At 54.9% G+C, this 21,940-nt stretch overlaps 1 protein-coding gene and 1 long non-coding RNA gene across 2 annotated transcripts; both read right to left on the minus strand.

Moving 5' to 3' along the window:
• Positions 1 to 6,738: 6,738 nt before the first annotated feature.
• LOC124102260 (uncharacterized) lies at positions 6,739 to 12,375 on the minus strand. The gene is made up of 2 exons (XR_006854827.2): positions 11,142 to 12,375; positions 6,739 to 9,707 (listed from the first exon to the last, which is right to left on the minus strand). It is a non-coding gene; the product is annotated as an uncharacterized LOC124102260 (long non-coding RNA).
• Positions 12,376 to 15,524: 3,149 nt separating this feature from the next.
• LOC124102254 (sperm motility kinase 2B) lies at positions 15,525 to 19,901 on the minus strand. The gene is made up of 2 exons (XM_046458482.2): positions 15,985 to 19,901; positions 15,525 to 15,819 (listed from the first exon to the last, which is right to left on the minus strand). Exon 1 carries the CDS (start codon positions 17,664 to 17,666, stop codon positions 16,002 to 16,004), a length of 1,665 nt encoding a protein of 554 aa, XP_046314438.1. The 5' UTR covers positions 17,667 to 19,901; the 3' UTR covers positions 15,525 to 15,819; positions 15,985 to 16,001.
• Positions 19,902 to 21,940: the final 2,039 nt, after the last annotated feature.

The raw sequence follows: 21,940 nt of genomic DNA on the forward strand, positions 1-21,940 counted from the left end.
GAATGTAAGAAATTTAAGCTTCCTAAAGTCCATAAAACATAACCTACCATGCACATGTTCTCTATGGAGAAATTAATTATCTTTTAATTAATATAAAAGAATAGGATCTGATTATATTAGAGATCTCCCATGATATTTGTTGGAATAAATTAATATTGTACAATTTTTTCCCAAATTAAGGAAAAAATAAATGCAGGTAAGTTTAAAATTCAAGTACACTGGGTTTGAAGAACTTGATAAATTTTCTGTAAAATTAACCTAGAAGCTGAAGACCCAGGAGTAACGTCCAATTCTGATCGCGACAAACTTGCCTTCAGTCATACTGAGCCTTCTCTGAAAGCGGTCACACAAGTTGAATACAATAAATGAAGCACATTGGAAGGAACGGTAGGACTCTCAGACAGACATAACTTATGGGGCTACTCCTCTGGAGAAAGAGCAGGTCAGCTCTGCAGACCCCGAAGTTCTGTGCTTAGGAGCAGAGTTCAAGCAACAGAGCAGCGGTCTGCAGGACAAGAGAGAGCCATGCTTGCAGGTCCAAGGACACAAGTGCTGGCGCTGTGTGCTCCCAGGGACATTGGTTCCTGGGTGGCAAAAGCCCAGAGAACAGAGCACTGTCAACAGATCCTCCAAATCTTCATTCAAGGTCACAGTTCTGTGCCTCAACTAGACTCCCGGAGGAGGACTCCAAGACCCCCAGGGGGAAGCCCTGAGGAGCTGCTTGTGGTGCGGGAAGAGGGGTGGAAGGTGAGCTCCTGGCAGGAGCGGACCAGCAACAGAGGGCCCTGGCTTTAAGCTGAAGGGCTTGCCGGGACTAAGACCCCATCTCAGGGAAACCTGACGCTCAGGAGCAAGGACAACACAGAATAGAACTACCTGTGGAAAATCTGATAACCAAGCCTTGGCGGACAGAAGTTCTGTGTGTCATCCCACTAGGAACGATGGCTTTGAAGGCCACATTGCAGAATGCTATCTTGGCTCACATAATTCCATCAAATTTAATAGACGTTGTGGCACAGTCCATTGCAATGATAGGCTTGAATAATTTTAATGTGGGTCCCTCTGACCCCAATCCAAAAAGGAATTCTACATTGTTATTCCATGTTGTTACTGATACATGGCTGAGCAGTAAGCCCATGGCACTGTTAGGTGGGTCAGTACATGATCAAGTAGAGCACTCATTCAATTCAGAGAATTTGCTTTGATGCTCTTAGAGGTGCTCCTAAGACTTTGTCCTATGTCTAGTTGGTCCATCTGGTTCAGCTGCACAAAAGATGCTGGTTTTACTTTTAAATTCTTATGCAGAAATTCACGTCACTGCTCTGACTGAGGAATGTTGCCCCTTGTTATGTATAAGAGCTAACATCTGAGTAAGTCCTCATGTACTGGACCATGATGTACAATCCCAATAGGTATGAGTAAATCTTTTTCTGTGAGGAGTTAAATTAGTGTATGGGATAAACTTAAAACTGTTTCAGCTGTCTGATAACTATTTTATATGAAATTAATCTATGCATAGAAATTCCAGTTATTTCCAAAGACAAAGTACAGATGCTTATTACTAACCGGTATGGATTAATGTTTTTAAACAAAGAACTATGATAAAAATAAACACAATATTTAACAACTTTAAATTGGTAGGAGTTGCATATGTAAAGCAGAAATGTTTACCTCTGGGTCAGTATTTTAAATAATTCATACATTATAGTTTATTCTCGTTTCTGTCATTATGTGCCAAAAGTTCAGCTTATAAATCCATATATGCAATTCATCATTATTATGGTTTATGTGCTGACGGCATCTTCATGAGAGACTTAAAACTGGCTGAGTTCTCAAAATTATAGATTAGAAGTCAATCACTTCTCAGAAAAGAAAGGTATATGTTATTATATATGTACATTATACAATAATGATAATGTATATTGAGGTTAGCAAGACATATGTGGAGAATTTCAATAGGAAAGTAAAAATGAAGCTTGCTGTTCTCACAATGTACCACAGCAATTTCAGAATCATTACACTAAGCAAATACCCTTGTACACATTAGGGGAAAACAATTCTGTTTTTCTAAAAGCAGGCAAGCAATAAACAGTTATAATTCTCTTCTTTGCTGTAGCATTTTAGTGCAATAACTTGTTTGGAATAAAATAGTTTTAGATAAACCGTGAGTAATATGTTGTCTAAGAGCTTTAAAAAATTCCATTTAGCTTCCTCTTAATGGCCTATTAACTTATATATTTCTGTTTCTTCTAAAAAGATTCCATTTATACATCTGAATATTTTCTTTGTTGTATAATACATTGACTTTACAGAGCGATAAACTATTCTGATTGTAATGCATTCTAGGCAATACCATAAAAAAAAGTGTCAGCAGAGTAATTTCACCCTCAAAATGATCACCTTCCATGAGTAATAAATTGCTTGCATACATTCATAAGAGACTCTCTGTGGAATATGTTCAAATTCATATGCACATATCTTCACTTTGAAAATTTAGAAGAAATTCATAAGTTACTGTGTTTATGACCAGATTTTAGTCCCAGAATGGCTCTACTTTGAAAAGGGTTTGTGTTAAATTACAGAAGTAGTTATTAATACTTATCAGACTTCAGTCTATCAACTTAGCAGAACAACCCCACATGTTCACAGTTGGCCACTGTCGCAACACCCCACTAATACTCCTGGAGGCCTTCCACATGAGAGCCGCTGGCCGCGCGGAAGCAAGCCGACCTGCACCACGAGGAGAGACGGGGTTTGATGTCCCAAGTGGGCGCTGGCACCCATGGACAGCGAGTCCCGACCTGGGAGCACGTATAGGTCATTTGTATGACCCATCTCATTCCCAAACCCTGGAGACAGGGAGGTCATCATTGCTCTCCTCGCTCTTTAAGAGATGAGAGAAATGAGGCTGAGGCAGGGTGAGGACTTGCCAAAGGTTTTGCAGAAAGAGCTGAATCCTCTGCCCTCGGTGCTTCCCGTGGGGACTGGAGAGCCACAGGACCCACACTCCCCGTGGCATGTAGGAGGGTGTGAGCCAGCACCACTAGGGAGGCAACCCCAGCAGCACTCGCCAAGTCAAGTGGTTCTCAGTGTCCCTCCTGTCCTCAGAAAGCCACCTGGACACAGCTCTGGGAGTTGAAGGATATGATTTCTTTAAAAAAGACTTTCAGGCAAGTCACAGCTGAACTTTACACAGTCATCAACCAGTGATGACTCATGCGCAAGTTTCCCCCTGGGAATCCTCTGCAAAACTCTGCTGTGGCCAGCTACAGGGGTCAAATGAGGGACTTCACATCCTCTAGCTCACGGTGGCTCGTTTCCTCCATGTGTGGCGAGGAAGCTGAACTCCTGAGCAGTGAGAGGCTTCTCTCTGGTCACTCACTTCATCAGGACCATTCAGCAGGATGGCCGTCCAGGGGTGCCTTGCACACTGGTGACACGCCTTTAGCCATTCGTGGCAGAAACGCTTTGCAGCAAGGATGGTACTGAGGGCCAGAAGGGAAAAGTGAGCAAGACACAGCTCCTGACCTTGCCAAGGACATAGCCCAAGACGATGACAGTCAGATGTGAGAAGAGTAACAGAAAATACAGACAGACATGGGACGAATCCACAGCACTGTCCCCTGTTCATTATGAACACGCGACCAGTGAAACTCCACTCCGGGGAAACCTCAGGAATGGGATCCTAAGTAGAGGAGTCATGTTCTATGTGTATGAGATGCCAATATGCACTGTACTCTCATGTATATCTAAAAAGAGCAAATAAAAAATTTTAAAAGTTATTGGAGATACACACACACACACACACACACACACACACACACCCTGCCACCTGAACATACGGCATTCGTTACAATGGATGGGACACTCACTCTGGGTGCCTGGGAATGCGTAGGAGTCTGCCAGAAGGGAGGGTGCTCTGAGCAGGGTCCTGTGGGGCACAGGGTGAGGGATCTGGAGTGACAGCTGGTGCCACACTTGTAGGATGAGGCTTTCAGACCCTCAACAGACCTTGACTGCACGCTTCACTAAGGTCTCTCTCTCTCTTACACACACACACACACACACACACACACACAGCCTGCTGGGAGTCACCGCTGTCTTGGCTCTGTCCTAGATCTACCTTGGGACTTCTGGATGGGTGGCTCTGATCCCAGGAGCATGCCATGTGCCTGAGCACACTGTGGTTGTTAATCTGGGTGGGGTCAGGGGAATGGCTGTTTGTACTCCACAGAGACAACTGCACCAGTGGTGGTGGCCATTGCTGCCCACGGTGGTGAGGGCTCTGTGTCTGTCGGCCCTCGAGCCCTGCTGGGCTGTCACTGTGGGGCGCACATTTTCTCCTGCTACCAGCTCAGCCTGCATGAGACAAATGCTCATACAGCCCCCACACAGGGCAGCAATGCCCCTCAGGCAGCTGCCCACGGCCCTCAGTTCTCCCAGGGGCAGGTGGGAGCCCTCAGGGACTCCAGGCACCAGTATCCTCCATTAAGCAAAGACATTTGGCTCAAGGCCCGGGCTCAACCTTGGTGCAGAAGCCACCCAGAGCCGGGGGACAGCTGGGCTCCAGCCACGGAGCAGCTCTGTCTGAGAGCCTTGGTCATGGGTGCAAGGACCCAGGGGTAGGAAGAGCAACAGGGACAGAGCGGTGACCTTCCCAGGACCCACTCTGAAAAGGAGTTTCAGCTCTTGGGGGAGAGGATTCAGAGCTTCTGGCCCAGACTCTGGTGAGAGATGTGCTTCCCTGGCCCCAGGAAAAGCTTCCCCAGATCCATTCACACTTCTTCCAGGTGGTGCCCAGGGTTTTCCGTCTGATTTCATCTCACTCCACTTGGTTTTCCCAATGCTGATCTTGAGTTTGGGGACCATGGGCTCCGGTGTGCCCAGGTGTCCCACTAGCCTGCTGGAGTTACGTTGGTGGCTCTCACTCACTGAGCGTGTCCGCACCCATCAGCTCAGGCTTGGGAGAGCTTCGAACAGTGGCTCAAGAGCCAGTTTCACAAGGAGGGAAGGAGCCCAGGCCAGGCAGAGCTGCTCAGAGCAAGACAGCCAGGGAGAAAGGGCACCAGGGGGACCTCCCTGGAGACAGTGGGGACACTGGAGTGGTAGAGCACCACCTGTCTTCTCAGGGTCATCCAGGGGCAGTTGCAAGGAGTGTCATTGCTTTGCAAGTGGAGTGGGGGTAGGCAGCGAGGCCCCAGAGTGAGGTAACAGTTGACAATGAGCAGCCCATGCAGGCAAGGTCACATGTGTTCTTTAAACCACTGTAGGGTCTTCTGTAAACTGCTTCCGAAGTAGATGAGAAAGGAATGGGTGGCAGTTAATTTGTAGGAAATAAACAAAGGAGCTGATGGAAACTCTGTCAAAAGAAAAGGATGAATGGGACCAGCTCTGGAGAGGGACCGTCCACTAAGGCCGGTGTGAAGCTAGGAATGACAGACTTGGGTGTCTCCACTCCCTGGGAAGGGAGATTCCTTGAGTAGCACCAGTGCTCTAAGATGACTTCTGGCCAGCTGTTGACCCCAGTGCCCATCACGGGACTGACTTGTGGATGAAGCCCCCTTAGATAGGATGGCCACCAGGACAGTTCCAGAGAGGACCAAAACCCCACCACGAGGCAAGGAGGAGTCGAACCCCTGACTGGTGAAGGCTGCTGAAGGAGGACCCCAGTTCTCCTGGTAAACAGCAACCAGTCATAGGGTAATAGATCTGGGGACCACCTTGTCTCCCCCGTGGTGCTGCTGGGAGTCAGTGCTCCCTCCCTCCCTCTCCCTCCCTCCCCTCCCTCTCTCTCTCCCTCCCTCCCTCCCTCTCTGTCTCTTCCTCTCCCTCCCTCCCTCTCCCTCCCTCCCTCTCTCTCTCCCTCCCTCCCTCTCTGTCTCTTCCTCTCCCTCCCTCCCTCTCCCTCCCTCCCTCTCTCCCTCCCCTCCCTCTCTCCCCTTCCCTCCTTCTCCCTTTCTCCCTCCCTCTCTCTCCCCCTCTCTCCCTTTCTCTCTCCCTCCCTCCCTCTCTCCCCCTCCATCCCCTCCCTTTCTCCCTTTCTCTCTCCCTCCTCCTCCCTCTCCCCTTATTTCTCCCTCCCTCTCTCCTTTTCTCTCTCTCCCTCTCTCTCTCCCTCTCCCCATCCCTCCTCTCCCTCCCTTTCTCTCTCCATCCCTCCCTCTCTCTCCCTCCTTCCCTCCCCCTCCATCCCCCCTTCCTCCCTCCGTCTCTCTCTCTCCCTGCCCTCCCTGCTTGAGCCTCACTCTGCCTTACTGTCCCCTCACTTCCTTGCCATATCACTCATAATAAAGTTCCCCTGCTTGGCTTTTGCTGTCTGACTTTACATTTTCTTTCTTAGGGAAAGGAGAAGGTTTGCGGCCTCAGCTCAGGTTTCCCTGTGCCTTGGGCTGGAGAAGGGACACTCGGAATCCGGATCAGAGTGGGCTGTTCCCCACGAGGTGTGACGAGTTTGAAGACAGTGATCATAATGGACCTTTATAAATACCCATCTAACCAAAATGCTCTAGAAGTAGGCGATATTTTAAGCATGTTGCTGACTCTTAAATAAAAAGCAGTCAAACGTAAAAAAACAACAACAAAAAATGGTTTCCCTTGACCTTAAGAAGACATGTGTTCGTGGTACAGCAGCCCAAGCAGCCTTCTTGGGACTAGCATTTAGTTTTCAAAGAGCATTAATCCTGTTGCAGTTATTTTTTTCCTATGGGAAAAGGAAAAGGAACATTTCAATAACTAAACTGCTCTTAATACTCATTTATTTAAACTCTTTTCTCATTTGGCTGAAGAGAAAGAAGTCACGTGACGTTTCTTCTGGGTGCTGTGACTCAGAAGGAAGTTTGTGGAAGGAGCCTGGCTGTGTCTCCCCAAATACTTCATATTTAGCATGAAAAGGATAGCTTTCTGTGACATTTTTAAAGTGATTTGCATGTTACTACTTGAAACGCCTAATATTTCAATCCTTTTCTCTTCTGAAAATACCTATGTTTTAAAATTCCTGCTTCTGCCTCCCTCTCAAGAATTATTTAAGAAAAAAGGAAAGTGTTCTCAGAAGGTCGTTTGGGGTCGCTGCCTCTTCTGTGAGGCTCCCAGGTTCCCGCAGGGAGCGCAGCGCGAGGGGGGCTTCAGGAAACAGGTCCTGCTTGTTGTGGCTTTCCAGGCCCGGGTGCAGGACCCTGGACAAGGTGGGTGCTTGAAGAAATCAGAAAGAGCTGCACTGAAAGAGGCTTCAAAGTCTCCACACTGGGGTCCGTCCCCGTCCCCGGAACTGCAGACGTGCCCTGGAAGTGGGGCATGCGCCTGTTGCCCGAGTCCAAGGGGGCCACAGAGACGATGCCTGCCCTCAGGGGCTGGCCACGTGGCTCAGACTCCGCCAGTGCAGGGGGCCCCCCTCCAGCCCCACACCTCAGGCCCAGAGCCTCCAGGAGTCCACATTGGGCCCCAGTGCTGGGCACAGAGCCCAGGGACCCAGGGACACCTAACAGTGCCCCGCACCCTAGCCACACCCTAGCCCTGCAGATCTCCTTAGAAACCGGTTCCCTCACGTGGCCCCAGGAGGCAGCAGGGTGGGTCGTGGCCCCTGGGTTCCTCAGAGGGGCGCCCCAGGCCTCCTCTCCGCCTGCTCAGCAACCCGCTGGCCCGGCTCTGGAGCCCTCTCCCCGTGGTACCTGCCTGCAGTCCCCAGCGCCAGCTCACCCTGCAGCCACTCCAGGTTCCCAGTGGCTCAGGCCACGAAGGTGGAGCCAGCGCTGGCCCTCCCTCCCCTCGCACTGTCCCTGGGGGCTTCTGTAGATGGGCCCAGGTGCGCCCGGGCTCTGGTCTGAAGCAGCCCCTCCGACGTCACCACACTGTGCACGGAGCCCTGGGAGCCCTGGGCTTCTGCCCGGCCACTGCCATTGTGGTGGTGTGCCCTAGTTACCTCGGGCCTAACTGCGCCCCTTCAGACACTACTGGTGTCTGCTTCCACCCTGCCCTGCAGGCTGCCCTCAACGCGGGGCCACAGATATTCTGGCAAAGCCTGGGTCATGCCACATCACTCCTCTCCTCATTCAGAGGAAAGGTGAACATTTCACCTTGACCTCCATGACCCTGCATGATATGGTCACTCTGATCTCATCGGCTACCAAACATTTCACTACTCGCTGAGCGTGTTGGGAAGACCCCCACCACGGCCTTGGTCCTTCCTGCTTCCCCTGCCTGGACTGCGGTCAGCCCAGACCTCTCTGCCTGTCGAGCTTCACATGAGTGCTCCTCCCCGGAAGGCCTGCTGGCAGCCTGTGCAGAGTGCTGGCCATGCTGCCCTGCCCTCCCCTAGTGCTCTGCCCCCTGTGGGTGGAACCCAGGGCTCCCAAGAGCAAGGGACAAAGGCAAAGGGCCGTGCTCACTAGCATCCCAGAGAGGCCACCTGGGGAGCTATGGCACCCTCTGGCATCAGGAAACCACTGAGGCACATCCTCAGGGACACTGCGCTTGGCTCTGAGGAGCTTCTCACTCCTGAGGTCACAAGCGCCCCTTCAGTCACCCCAGGGTCTGCTGCAGAGGCTCTCTGCAGTCCAGCACTCCCACCTGGTGGCCATGGAGCTCAGAGCCTTCAGATCAGGTTGGCACTGTATCTGCCCCAGGCCTGCAGCCTACTCTGGTCCAAGGCAGACGCGGGGCCCGCGGCTTGAGGGGAGTGGGCTGTGGAAAGCAAGGGTGGTGTGAGGAGGTGCCGCAGGCTCAGCGGGCCCCTACCAGGCCTGCAGAGCACCAGGCCGGGCCAGGCCTGACACGGGGAAGCACTGCTTGCCTGCCCACCTCCAAGACCACGCCAGACACGCCAGCCAGAGCCCAGGCCTGCCCAAAGCCACCTGTGAAGAGAACTCTGGTGTTTGAGGACAAATCTGAGAGGTGAGAGGGAACGTGAAGGGCAAATTCCCTCACCCAGGAGAGGTGTTTCACCTAAGAACCTCGAGTGTGAGCCTACGAACTTAATACGGAGTGACAAAGTGGTCAGAAGTCCAGAGGTCTGAGCTCACTGCTTATCACATCATGAAATCTCTACAGAGATGGGCTAAGCTGATGCACATGGAAGAAGCCTCAGTCGTGACTCCGGGGCTCTGTCTGGAGGAAATCCATGAGTGAACACGAAAACTCTCCAGGCCCAGCCACTGTCCTCACAGCCCACATGCTGGGCAGGGAGCTGTGGAGACTCCCAAGGAGCACCCTGGCCAGAGGACAGGTGCCTCAGAGGCCTAATGGGCTGAACCCTGCAGGCCCCCAAACACCAGGCAGCTCATTCTGCCATATATAGTTTCCACTGTCCGTCTCTCTCCTCCCTAAGGGCTCAGATGCTCGCTGCCTCGGTGCCCGTGTATTTTTGTATTTTGGGCTCCATTACGTTGGTTAAGTCAAAGTCAGGCGACACCAGTCACATTCATCCTACTGCCCACTTCCGAGGTTCACAGAGCAGACAGACTCCAGGTGGAACTCTCCCTACATCTCTCTGCATCCTGGAGGATGTTCTGCACAGGAGGCCAAAGGACCGGGGATCAGGCTATGTTTCTGTCCCTCCTGGCAGGAGGAGGCTGTGACTTGGCAAGACAGGGATGTGAGGAGCCTGGCTGTCCATGTGGGAGGGAGGAACGGGACCTGGGGGACAGCGCCTCCTGCAGGCACTTGGCCGTCTCTGCATGCACTGGTTTGGATTAAAAGTGCTAGCCTGGATTTTCCTGGAAGGAAAAATGCCCAGATAAAATTACACACACACACACACACACACACACACACACACCAGATGTCACGGAGAAGGACAGTGAGAGAAGCCGACTGACAGGCTTTGACACAAAACAATGCTTGCAGAGGCCCAGTTTACAAAACACAGGTCCTAAATCAAGCGAACCTGCAATGGCAGGTGAGGATGAGACCCAGGACGGAATGCAGGAGAGCAGCAGGGAGAGTTCACCTGTGGGACAGGAACGCCAGCTAGGACTGAGCCCTCGCATACGGCATGGGGCAAAGCGTCATAAACAGTTTTCCACATTTTTGGAGCATTGATGCCACTAAGCCCTCAAGACAACCCTCTGGCGCTGGCATGTCAACCTGTCGGCACTGCCAGCCAGCCAGCAGGAGGGAGGGAAAATGCAAGGAAGAAGTCCAGTTCCTACACAGCAGGAGCATGGCCAGGCCTCAGGGCCAATGAGGCAGCTCTTCGCCCACCCTGCTGCTGCCCACGGAAATCAGCCAGAGCCCCTGACTAGCCAAACCCAATGAGAAGGTACGGGGACCCAGGGACTAAACAACAGCACTGGTAAAGGTCACCCTTCCAGGGCACAGAGAGGCAGTGGGAAAGCACACCACATGGCTGGTCAGTTGGGGCACGTGGGAGCCCAGCCCCATCATAGAAGGCACCTGGGTGGGCGGTCATTTCCCCTCCAGTCCAAGGCAGAAGGTTCCCTGCTCTGCCATCCCCACATCCTGGCCCAAGCACCAAGGAGCAGTTTCACACGCTGCTCCTGGAGGGTTTGAAAGGGAAAGGCACATGAGCAGGGACCTATTCCTTGCCACAAGGACCTGGAAACAGAGGGAGCCCCCCTATGGGGAAAGTTCAGCTGGGACATCCTGGGGTGGGAGGGTTCTTGGCCTTGGATGGCCACCTGCCCAGGTACGAGTCAGGTGCTGGTGCATGCTGTCCTTCAGATCTGAAATGTTCCCAAAGGCCCATGTGGTTAAGGTGTCCTCAGTCTTGTGCCACTGAGAGGGGAACACTTGGGAGACAGGGCCTGACGCTAGCAGGAGAGATGGAGGAAGGCAGGCTCCCCAGGGCAGGCATACCCTGTCCCTTCCGACTCTCTCCTTGTTCCCCAGATACCATGAGGTGAGCAGCTCACTCCAACGTGCTCCTGCCTGCCACAAAAACTGGACCACCAAAGGTCCCAGCCCTGGGGCCAACCACCGAGGACTGAAACCTCTGGAACCACAAGCCCAAAGAGACCTCTACTCCCTGCATATCTGGGGTCACAGTCACAGTGAGGGAAGGCTGATCCACACAGCGCCCAAGGAGAAGATGACCATGCTGCCGGAGACCAGAGGGTGCGCACAGCTCCACCCCTAGCCCTCGCCACCAGAGGCCGTGCTGCATGGGATTCGCCCATCGGAAAACTCACAGTGGGTACTTCATCACTCTGTCTTGAGCTGAAATTCACAGGCCAGAAGGTGTCTTTCATTCAATTTGCAAGCAAATGGCTAGTGGAAATTCATCCCAAACACTGAACACCACCGAGGCGCTCAGGCAGGAGGACAAGACAGGTCGGACCTGGAAGGACAAGTACAAGATTCAGAACAAGATTCACAAAGGATGCAGGAAGGGTCGGGATGGAGGGCTATGCACATTTTACAGCTCCTTAAAAATCTACTACGACATAACCTCCAGAACAGAGCTGTGCGCACGGGTCCACACAGTAGAGGTCCACGCACTCCATGCCTGTGCCATCACCAAGGTGACGTTGTGGGGAAACAGGTCTATGGGCCACATGGAAACCCAGGAAAAGGAGAGGAACTCTTCTGTTCCCCACCAGTCAAGCCCCTGGGACATTGCCTCTGGTGTGGGAATTCAAAAGCACCTCGTGCGTGTCCACCTGGTGAGGACTCGGACCATGTGCTAAAGTCCAGGAGGTGCAGATGCAGTGAGACCAGCACTTCTCCACTGCCGCAGCCCGGCTGGCTGGGCAAAATAACCGGGGGGGGGTGATGAACAACTTGTGCAGATTGATACAGCAGGAGTGGGAGCCATTTATTGTAGGACAGGAGGGGTATATATACATTCCACACAGCTTATCTAATTCACATAAACTAGATACAGCAGTCAACCAATAAGGAATCTCCACACTTAATGGCTCCCTGGCATTACTTCACAAACCACTCCCTCTGGCAAAATGCCAGGCGCCATCCTGGCTTGTTTACACACCTTAACACTCCACACCCTGATGGAGGAAGGTACACAGCACCACTTCTCTGGAGCACCCTTCTGTCATGGATATTAAGGCCATGAAAAGTGTACATGGCTTTCACCCACTAGTTGTGCCTCTGGGGAGGTAAAACAAGATAATCGGAGATGCCCACAGACAGACTGGACCACGGGTTCCTTGCACCTCTGCTTACAAGGGCCCCAGTAGAAAGCAACTTGAATGCCCAGGGAAGGGGAACACGTCTGCCACAAATCTCAGGCTGCATCAGGGCACCTGCGGGAAGGAGTCCAGGTGCTGAAAACCATGGAGCCCTCAGCTGAGGCCTAGCAGGCTTCCCAGGACCAGGGGCTCCCCAGGACCCTCTCCCAGCCTCTCTGCCCAGCATCTCCTGCTCAGGGAGCCAGGGCTGTCCACAGGGCAGTGCTCCCCACGCTCTGCCTGCTCCTGAGCCAGCTGCTCCCTCTGGCTCTCCTGCAGGGGCTGCATTCCAGCCCCTGCTCTGGGCCACCCCTCCTACCTGCCCCACCCTCCTCCACCCCCCTGCACCCAGCCTTTCCTCCTCCTCCCTGGCCACCCGCCCTCTGCCCTCCTTCCTTTCTCCCCCCTGCTCTCCAGGAGGACCCTGCACTCTGCCCCTCCCCTCTACCCATCCCTCTTCCCTCTCCTTCCTTCCTCCCCTGCCCTTCACTCCCCTGTCTCCTGCCCTTCTCAGCCCTCCCCCTCCCCCCTCCTCCCCCCTGCTCCTGCCTCTCTCCCTGGCCCTCCCTCTCCACTCCCTCCCCTCCCTGCCTCTGCTGCTCACAGTCTAGTCTGCAGTAGGTCTCCTGTCTCAGGGATGGCTCTGGGGACTTCCTCCTCCTGGGGATGGTGTCACTGTCCATCCCAGAGCCCACTGGGCACCTTTAACCATCTCTGCAACTCAAGTCGATCCCCTGGTTCCCAGCTGCGTCCTCCAGAGGTCCCCTGCTCCTCAGATCTGAACTGAGCTTGGACCAAGGAGGAGGAGAAGGGGAATGTTCTTGCCTACACAAGCAAGGCCTGCCATTGCTTAGGTCTAAAGAAATTCCAGGGCCCCAAAACAAACAAGAAACAGCCAACTATTGCCTTTATCAAAACAAACATTCCATGAATAATATGGAAAGTCTGGGAACTAAAAGGACGGAATATGGCCTTAATAACGACTCCTCCCAGCCAGCCCTCCAACAGGAACAGCTGGTGTCTCTGGCCACACATATTACACTGCCCAAACTCCCTAAAACAGAATGTCCAGCTCACTGCTCAACAGGACCTGAAGCTCAGGGTGACGGGCAGAAAGGCCACCTAGGTATGAATGCTCCACAAAAACACAATCCCAGGTACCTCACCAGTACACAACCCTGCGGTGGCTTTCGTCCTGTGAAGAACCCAGCCCAGGTCCTCTGGAGCCATTCAGCGCCCGTCTCCTCCAACTCGGACAGACTGGTGTCCAGAGCGTGGTAGCAGTCCCCTCATGTCCAGGACGCTGGTGCGGGTCGCTCTGACCCCTGAGTCCCAGGGCCACGTTCCCGACCTCTGTGGGGTGTGGGGGCCAGGGCAGGGCGCCTGCCTCATCATTGCCACACAAGGTCCTATCAGGTCACTCACCAAAACCCTCCCTACAGCCCACAGGAGAGACGGTGGGTCGCCTTCCAGCGATGAAGACCGAACCTTCCAGCTGAGAACCCTAGGGCCAGAGGTGCCCTTCCTGGGGTGCAGAGAGATGGAGGCGTCCCTGTCACCCAGGTCCCTTCCCCTGCTCTCTCCATAGAGCCTGAGCTGGCTGTTTGGGAACCTCACAGACTGACCGCTCCCCCCTCTGGGACCTGAGGCGTCCACGTGTCAGGCACCAGGAGGCCGGGTGTCCAGGGAGGTCTCGCTCTCTCCTTCCAGCGAGGGACCTTGTAGCCGTGTCCCACACCACATGGCTGAAAGGCCGAGGACTGGGCTCCTTCAGTCCCTTTCCCTGCTCTCCTCCCTTCTATCCTCCTTGGTCATAGTCATGGAGGCCCCAAGGTCACGCATGTGAGGCCAGCGCTCGACTCCTGAGCCACTTTCCCAGCCCTTTCTAGTGTCTTTGACGAAGGATCTCACACACTTGCCTGGGCAGGTCTTGAACTGCCAATGCCCCTGCTCGGCCTCCCCAACCCACAAGTAGAAAGGCAGTCACCACCTTGCCCACAGTGACATGTCTCTGTGTCTGTGTCTGTCTCTGTGTGTTTCTGTGTGTGTGTGTGTGTGTGTGCATGAGCACACCTGAGACCAAGCGCGACCATGTGTGGTGCAGAGGGTAGAACCAGGGCCTAGTTGCTGGCCAGAGGAGGTCCAGCCCTGAGGCGCACATCCCCTTGGGAAGCCAGGGCCCCAGGGCCTCACCCTCCTGAAGGACCACAACACCACACCCTCAAAGGGAGGGGAGTTTCAGCAGCACTTTTGGAGAAACACACTCCTCAAACCACGGCCCTGGGAAACCAAAGGCAAGGGACTCGGTCTCCCCTGCACCTGCCCTTCAGGACAGGAGTCCCTGGTGGTGGACTGAAGGACCTTAGGCAGGGACTCAGAGATGGGTGAAGACACAGGGGTTTCTGGAAAGGCCAGTTCCTGGCAAGTACAAAAGCTGGCCTCACTTTTCTTGTCCACGGGGAAGGGACCAATTCAGAAGAAAACACTCAGTGGAGGGTCTGCGGTACCAAACCACCAGGAACACACGGGTGGCTCTGTGACATCAGAGACCCAGGGGGAGGGGGGGGTCTGCATCTAGTACAGGATGGAAGTGAGGCTGCCCTCCATTCACATAAGACAGGGATCTCTGACCCACGTCAAATGGAAACCCCGCGGGGATCACAAAGAAAGGGGGACAGAGCCCACACCCCGAGTCGAAGGGATGGGAATTGAAAGGTTCACTCCAAACACTAGACCCGGAAAACGGCTCCTCCCAGCCAGCCCTGCACTCCTGGGGGCTGGGGGCTCTGGCCACACACCCTCCCCTGCCCACACCTGCGCCCCAGCTCCCCCACCCATAGGTGGTCCTGCTCCCTGCTCAGCAGCCCTGGGGAGCTCAGGGTGGCAGGCTGAAGGGCCCGTCCCCGGGTCAGGACGCTCACAGGGACAGTCCTGCGCAGCCGAAGGCCTAGAGAGGATAAAGCTTCACCAGGGCAAGAGCCAGGCCCTGGCAGGGACATTCAGAGGAGGGACCAAGCGGCAGCCCCCAAGCCACTCTGGGGGAGGCACCCACAGCTCTACCCTGACTGCCCCCGGGGCCTGCGACACGGTGCCTCCTCGTGCCACTCTGGGTGTCCCCCCAGGATGGGCTTGGGCTTGTGGCTCCTCTGTCCAGGGTTCCCTTCTGAAAGTGGTGACCGGGCACCATCAGTGTCAGGCCAGGCACAAGGTCTGCCTTTCTGCCCCCCACCCAGCCTCCTCCCCTGGGACCACTCTGGGTCACGTGTTGCCCTTGGGGACCTCCGGAGGGCTCCCTGTCACTGCTCCCTTACACCTTCCCCACTGTGACACCACCACCCACTCTCCCACTGTTGCCAGGAGGCGGCCAAGGAACGCAACAGCTGATCCCCACGGAGCACCCAATTTATTCCAAGATCCGTGGGACACGCGAATGGATGAGGAGCTTATCAGGAAGCATCTCTGCCCCAGAGGGTGGGAGAGAGAGCAGAGGAGAGCAGGGCGGGGCACGTGTCCAAGGAGAAGTCCCTGAGGTGGGATCCGGGTGGGGCGCAGGGGCCCACTGGTGTCCGGGTGTCTTCGGGTGTCCTCCTGCCTGAGGGGTCCGGGAGGCGGCGGCCAGGGCAGGTTGCACTTCTGCTACAGCAGCTGGCCCTCGTGAGGTAGAACCCGGGCCACCTGTCTGTGGACAATGAGAGGGGCTAGGAGTCAGAGTCGCCCGCCCTGTGGTGCCCAGGTGGACCTAACCCTGCTGGCACCCCCCAAGGGCAGAGGGTGTCCATTCATCCTTTGGAAATGACACTCATCAAGGCACACGTGAGACCTAAGGCAGCACCGCTCCACCTACTTGGCTCCGTGGGCGTCTCAGCTGGGCGCTGGCCGGGGAGCCACTCTGTTTTTGAAGAATCTTCTGAGGGCCTGACCTCTGGTGGGGGCAGGTCCCGGGGGGTCCCTGGGTGCTGGTGCTGGTGGCGCGGGCCCTCCAGCTGCGGGAGCCACTCTGTTGGAGCGTCCGGAGCCAGTCCTGGGGGCCTGCCCGCAGCAGCACAGCCTCGCCAGACAGGTGGCCATCCTCCGGACCACTCCCCTCCATCCCCTGGCGGTGTCACGGGTCAGGCCAGGGGTCCTGGAGCCAGCAGGGGGTTGCGCGGTGGAGGAGGAGCTGGGATCCGGTGCCAGGGCCTGGGAGGACCCGGGCAGAGGGGCCGTGGGGCCGGGAGCAGGGACGCTGGCCGACAGGCTGCACAGCATGATGGCGGGCAGGCTGGCTCTCCTGCTGCCCACCTGCCCTGACGGCTTGAGCTCCTCAGGCTGCTGCTGCTGCTGCTGCTGCTGCCGCTGCTGCTGCTGCTCACAGGCCGAGAGGGGCCAGGAGCGCATGGCCGGCCTGCTGACGCCCCACCTTGGGCCCAGAGTCAAGTTGGAGGGGATGCATAGGGACGGGCAAGGCCCCACCTGTGGCCACCCAGGCATCTGCAGCCGCACCTGGCAGCCCGCCCCCCGGGTTTTCTGGTGGCCCAGCAGGAGGTAGGTGGCCATGGCCTGGTTGAACTGGCGCGTCGCCACCGACACCCAGGTCTCCTGCAGCCCGTAGCCCAGGTCCAGCATGGCCAGCAGGATGGAGGTGTCCGCGCGCTTGGGGAGCAGCTCGGCGGGAGGACTCGGGCAGCGTTCCCCATCCTGGCTCAGCCACGGGTGCCCCAGGATCTGCTGGAGCGTGGGCCTGTGCGCGGGCTCCAGGGTCAGCATCCAGGACACCAGGCTTTGCGCCTCGTCGGACAGGTGGAACGGGAGGTGGTACCTGGCCTGCAGCACCTGCTCCTTGGCCTGCTCATAGCTGGCCCCGGTGAACGGGACGCTGCCCGTGAGCATGAGGATCAGGAGGACACCCAGGCTCCAGACGTCCACCGCGGGGCCGTCGTAGGGCTCTCGCCGGTGCAGCTCCGGGGCCCAGTAGGCCACGGTGCCGCAGAGCAGGCCCAGCTTCTCTCCGGCCCTGAACCTGCAGGCCAGGCCGAAGTCGCACAGCTTGGCGCGGCCCGCGGCATCCAGCAGCACGTTTTCCGCCTTCACGTCCCGGTGCGCGATGCCCTGCGCGTGGCAGTAGCCCACGGCGCTGGCCACCTGCCCGAACAGCACGCGGGCCTCGTCCTCCCACAGGCCCACAACCTCCGGGATGTGCTGGCCCAGCTGGCCCCCAGCCATGTGCTCCATCACCACGTAGGCAGTGCCGGGGGTCTCCACGATCTCCAGCAGCTGCACCACGTGCGGGTGCTCCAAGCCCTTCATGATGTCCAGCTCCGACAAGACCCAGGACAAGGTGGCCCCCGCCCCCTTCCGCAGGACTTTCACGGCCACCTTCGTCCCCGTCAGGATGTGTCGGGCCAGGAAGACCTTGGCAAAGCTGCCCTGCCCGACGACCCCCAGGGGCTCATAGCGGCCCGTGAGGGCTTCCTCCAAGGAGGAGCTGGCCGCGAGGTCCCGACGCACCCTCCGCACCACACTACGCTCACTGCTCTCTCTGGACATCCTCCGCCCCACGCCCACTAAGCCCGCTAGCTAAAAACAAACACAACAAACAAAGCAAAGAACACAAGCAAAACTAACACAACAAAGCCCAACAGAAAGCCCCAAATCAGAGAACCAACCTGAGACCGCAACCAGAACCACCAAACCACCAACCACCAAACGCGCTAACTATGGGAGTCCCACAGGTCACTGCCTAGAGCTTCCTGTGCTTGTGGACAAGGTGCCAGCCTCGACCCGGCCTTATATCCCCGCTGGCTCAAGGGCCTCACAATGCTGGCCCCTGTGAGGTCACAGCCAGGAGTGGCCCACTCACACCTGGGGGTGGCCCACGGTGGCATCTCCCACTCGGGCCTCCGGGACCTTGGCCACCTTCCTGGTCAGAACAAGGAGGGTCTGTGGAACCTCGGTGCTCCCGTGTGTTCGGGACCCCGACCTCTCCTTGCTGAGAAAGGAGGAGCTGGACCAGGCCCCGGGGCCCGTGCCTCGCCAGTACACAACTCTGTCGTGGCTTTCGCCCCGTGAAGACCCCACCCCAGGTCCTCTGGAGCCATTCAGCGCCCGTCTCCTCCAACTCGGACAGACTGGTGTCCAGAGCGTGGTAGCAGTCCCCTCACGCCAGGACGCTGGTGCGGGTCGCTCTGCCCCCTGAGATCCAGGGCCACGTTCCCGACCTCTGTGGGGTGTGGGGGCCAGGGCAGGGTGCCTGCCTCATCATTGCCACACAAGGTCCTATCAGGTCACTCACCAAAACCCTCCCTACAGCCCACAGGAGAGACGGTGGGTCGCCTTCCAGCGATGAAGACCGAACCTTCCAGCTGAGAACCCTAGGGCCAGAGGTGCCCTTCCTGGGGTGCAGAGAGATGGAGGCGTCCCTGTCACCCAGGTCCCTTCCCCTGCTCTGTCCATAGAGCCTGAGCTGGCTGTTTGGGAACCTCACAGACTGACCGCTCCCCCCTCTGGGACCTGAGGCGTCCACGTGTCAGGCACCAGGAGGCCGGGTGTCCAGGGAGGTCTCGCTCTCTCCTTCCAGCGAGGGACCTTGTAGCCGTGTCCCACACCACATGGCTGAAAGGCCGAGGACTGGGCTCCTTCAGTCCCTTTCCCTGCTCTCCTCCCTTCTATCCTCCTTGGTCATAGTCATGGAGGCCCCAAGGTCACGCATGTGAGGCCAGCGCTCGACTCCTGAGCCACTTTCCCAGCCCTTTCTGGTGTCTTTGACGAAGGATCTCACACACTTGCCTGGGCAGGTCTTGAACTGCCAATGCCCCTGCTTGGCCTCCCCAACCCACAAGTAGAAAGGCAGTCACCACCTTGCCCACAGTGACATGTCTCTGTGTCTGTGTCTGTCTCTGTGTGTTTCTGTGTGTGTGTGTGTGTGTGTGTGCATGAGCACACCTGAGACCAAGCGCGACCATGTGTGGTGCAGAGGGTAGAACCAGGGCCTAGTTGCTGGCCAGAGGAGGTCCAGCCCTGAGGCGCACATCCCCTTGGGAAGCCAGGGCCCCAGGGCCTCACCCTCCTGAAGGACCACAACACCACACCCTCAAAGGGAGGGGAGTTTCAGCAGCACTTTTGGAGAAACACACTCCTCAAACCACGGCCCTGGGAAACCAAAGGCAAGGGACTCGGTCTCCCCTGCACCTGCCCTTCAGGACAGGAGTCCCTGGTGGTGGACTGAAGGACCTTAGGCAGGGACTCAGAGATGGGTGAAGACACAGGGGTTTCTGGAAAGGCCAGTTCCTGGCAAGTACAAAAGCTGGCCTCACTTTTCTTGTCCACGGGGAAGGGACCAATTCAGAAGAAAACACTCAGTGGAGGGTCTGCGGTACCAAACCACCAGGAACACACGGGTGGCTCTGTGACATCAGAGACCCAGGGGGAGGGGGGGGTCTGCATCTAGTACAGGATGGAAGTGAGGCTGCCCTCCATTCACATAAGACAGGGATCTCTGACCCACGTCAAATGGAAACCCCGCGGGGATCACAAAGAAAGGGGGACAGAGCCCACACCCCGAGTCGAAGGGATGGGAATTGAAAGGTTCACTCCAAACACTAGACCCGGAAAACGGCTCCTCCCAGCCAGCCCTGCACTCCTGGGGGCTGGGGGCTCTGGCCACACACCCTCCCCTGCCCACACCTGCGCCCCAGCTCCCCCACCCATAGGTGGTCCTGCTCCCTGCTCAGCAGCCCTGGGGAGCTCAGGGTGGCAGGCTGAAGGGCCCGTCCCTGGGTCAGGACGCTCACAGGGACGGTCCCGTGCAGCCGAAGACCTAGAGAGGATAAAGCTTCACCAGGGCAAGAGCCAGGCCCTGGCAGGGACATTCAGAGGAGGGAGCAATAGGCAGCCCCAGGCCACTCAGGGCTCTACCCTACTGCCCCCAGGGCCTGTGACACGGGGCCTCCTCGTGCCATTCTGGGTGTCCCCCTCCAGGATGGGCTTGGGCTTGTAGCTCCTCCTGTCCAGGGTTCCCTTCCCAAAGTGGTGACCGGGCACCATCAGTGTCAGAGGCAGCGGCCAGGGCAGGTTGCACTTCTCGCTCCAGCAGCTGGCCCTCGTGAGGGAGACCGCAGGGCCACTTGTCTGTGGACTCAGAGAGGGGCTAGGAGTCAGAGTCACCAACCCCTTGCTCCTATGTGGACTTAGATAGAATTATAAACTAATTAAGCAAAGTTTCAGGGTATAAAATAAACACAATAAATAAGTTGGTTTCCTGTACATCAATGACGAATTAGCTCTATGGGATTTCCTGAAATCTAAGCTTTAACAATAGCCATCAAAATTAATATAAAATAAAATACCTGGGAATCAATCTTAACAAAATTGTCAGTTGATCTGTATAATGAAAACTGAAGAACACAAAAGAGAGTTATTGCAGGAGATCATAGAAAATGGAAACATCTCCCATGTTTTTGAATAGGCAGAATTAATATTGACCATGTGGCCATATTACCCACAGTTCTATATAGATTTCTTGCCATTCCTACAGAATTCTAATGATGTTTTCTATAGGAATATGAAAGGTAACCATGAAATTTGTTTGGACAAATGAGACATCCAGAATAGACAAAGCAATTCATTTGCAAGAAAAATGCAGAAGGCCTCACAATATCAGACCTTAAATTAGATCACAGATCTGCAGAAACCAAAATGGCACATTATTGGCACCAAAACAGACAAGACCACCAATGGAACAGAAAACCCAAAGAGAAACCCACAAGTATACAATTACCTCATAGAAGACAAAGGTGCCATCAACATATATTGGGGAAAAGATAGTCTCTTCAACAAATGGCCCAGGGAAAAGTGGAAATCCATATGTAGTAGAACAAAACTGAACCCTGTCTGTCACCCTGCAGAAGACTCAGGTCAAAGTGCATCAAGGATCTAGGCATTAGACCAGAGACCCTGTTTACTAGAAGACAAAGTAGATCCACCTCTCCATCACCTCAGCTTAGGAACTGAGTTCCTCAATAAGACTCAAAAAGCTCAAGAAGTAAAATCAAGAATCAATCAACGGAAGGGTCTCAAACTAAAAGTCTTCTTCATTGCAAAGGAAACAAGAACCTGAAGAGAAAGCCTACAAAATGGGAGAGATCTTTACCACCTGCTCCTCAGATAGAGCATCAATCTCCAGGTTGTCCAAAGAAGTTAAGGAACTTTTAACAACAACAAAATAGAACCCACAAATGACCCAATCACTAAATTGGCACAGGAACTGAACCGGCCCTTCACTGGTAAGGAAATATGAAGGGTCAAGAATATATGAAAAAACATCTCTAGCCATCACAGAAATGCAAGTTAGAACTACAATGAGATCACTTCTCATTCCATTCAGAATGGCCACCATCAAGAACACAAGTAGCAATAACTGTTGGCAAGGATGTGGGGAGAAAGGTACTCTCAATCATTGCTGGTGGGACTGCAAATTAGTTCAAGCACTGTGGAAAGCAGTAAGGATATTCCTCAGAAAACTTAGAATAGAACCTCCATTTGACCCAGTTATCCCACTCCCTAAAATCAGCATAGTACAGTGACCCAACTACATCAAAGTTTGTATCCGATCAATTCACAGTACTAAGCTATGGATCTGACCTATGTGTCCTTCAATACATGAATGGATAAAGAAAATGTGATACACACACACACACACACACACAGACAATGATATATTACTAATGTATAAAGAAGAATGAAATTATAGCATTTGCTAGTAAATGGATGGAAGTGGAAAATATGAAATAAGCCAATCCCAGAAAACCAAAAGCCAAATGTTC

This window comes from Marmota monax, unplaced genomic scaffold (genome assembly GCF_021218885.2).
Source record: "Marmota monax isolate L192 unplaced genomic scaffold, Marmota_monax_Labrador192_F-V1.1 WCK01_AAM20220418_F8-fsc00378, whole genome shotgun sequence".
Classification (NCBI taxonomy): domain Eukaryota; kingdom Metazoa; phylum Chordata; class Mammalia; order Rodentia; family Sciuridae; genus Marmota; species Marmota monax.

Excerpts from the sequence above, each read along its gene's own strand:
- LOC124102254 (XM_046458482.2), bottom strand. The coding sequence starts at position 17,666 with ATGTCCAGAGAGAGCAGTGAGCGTAGTGTGGTGCGGAGGGTGCGTCGG.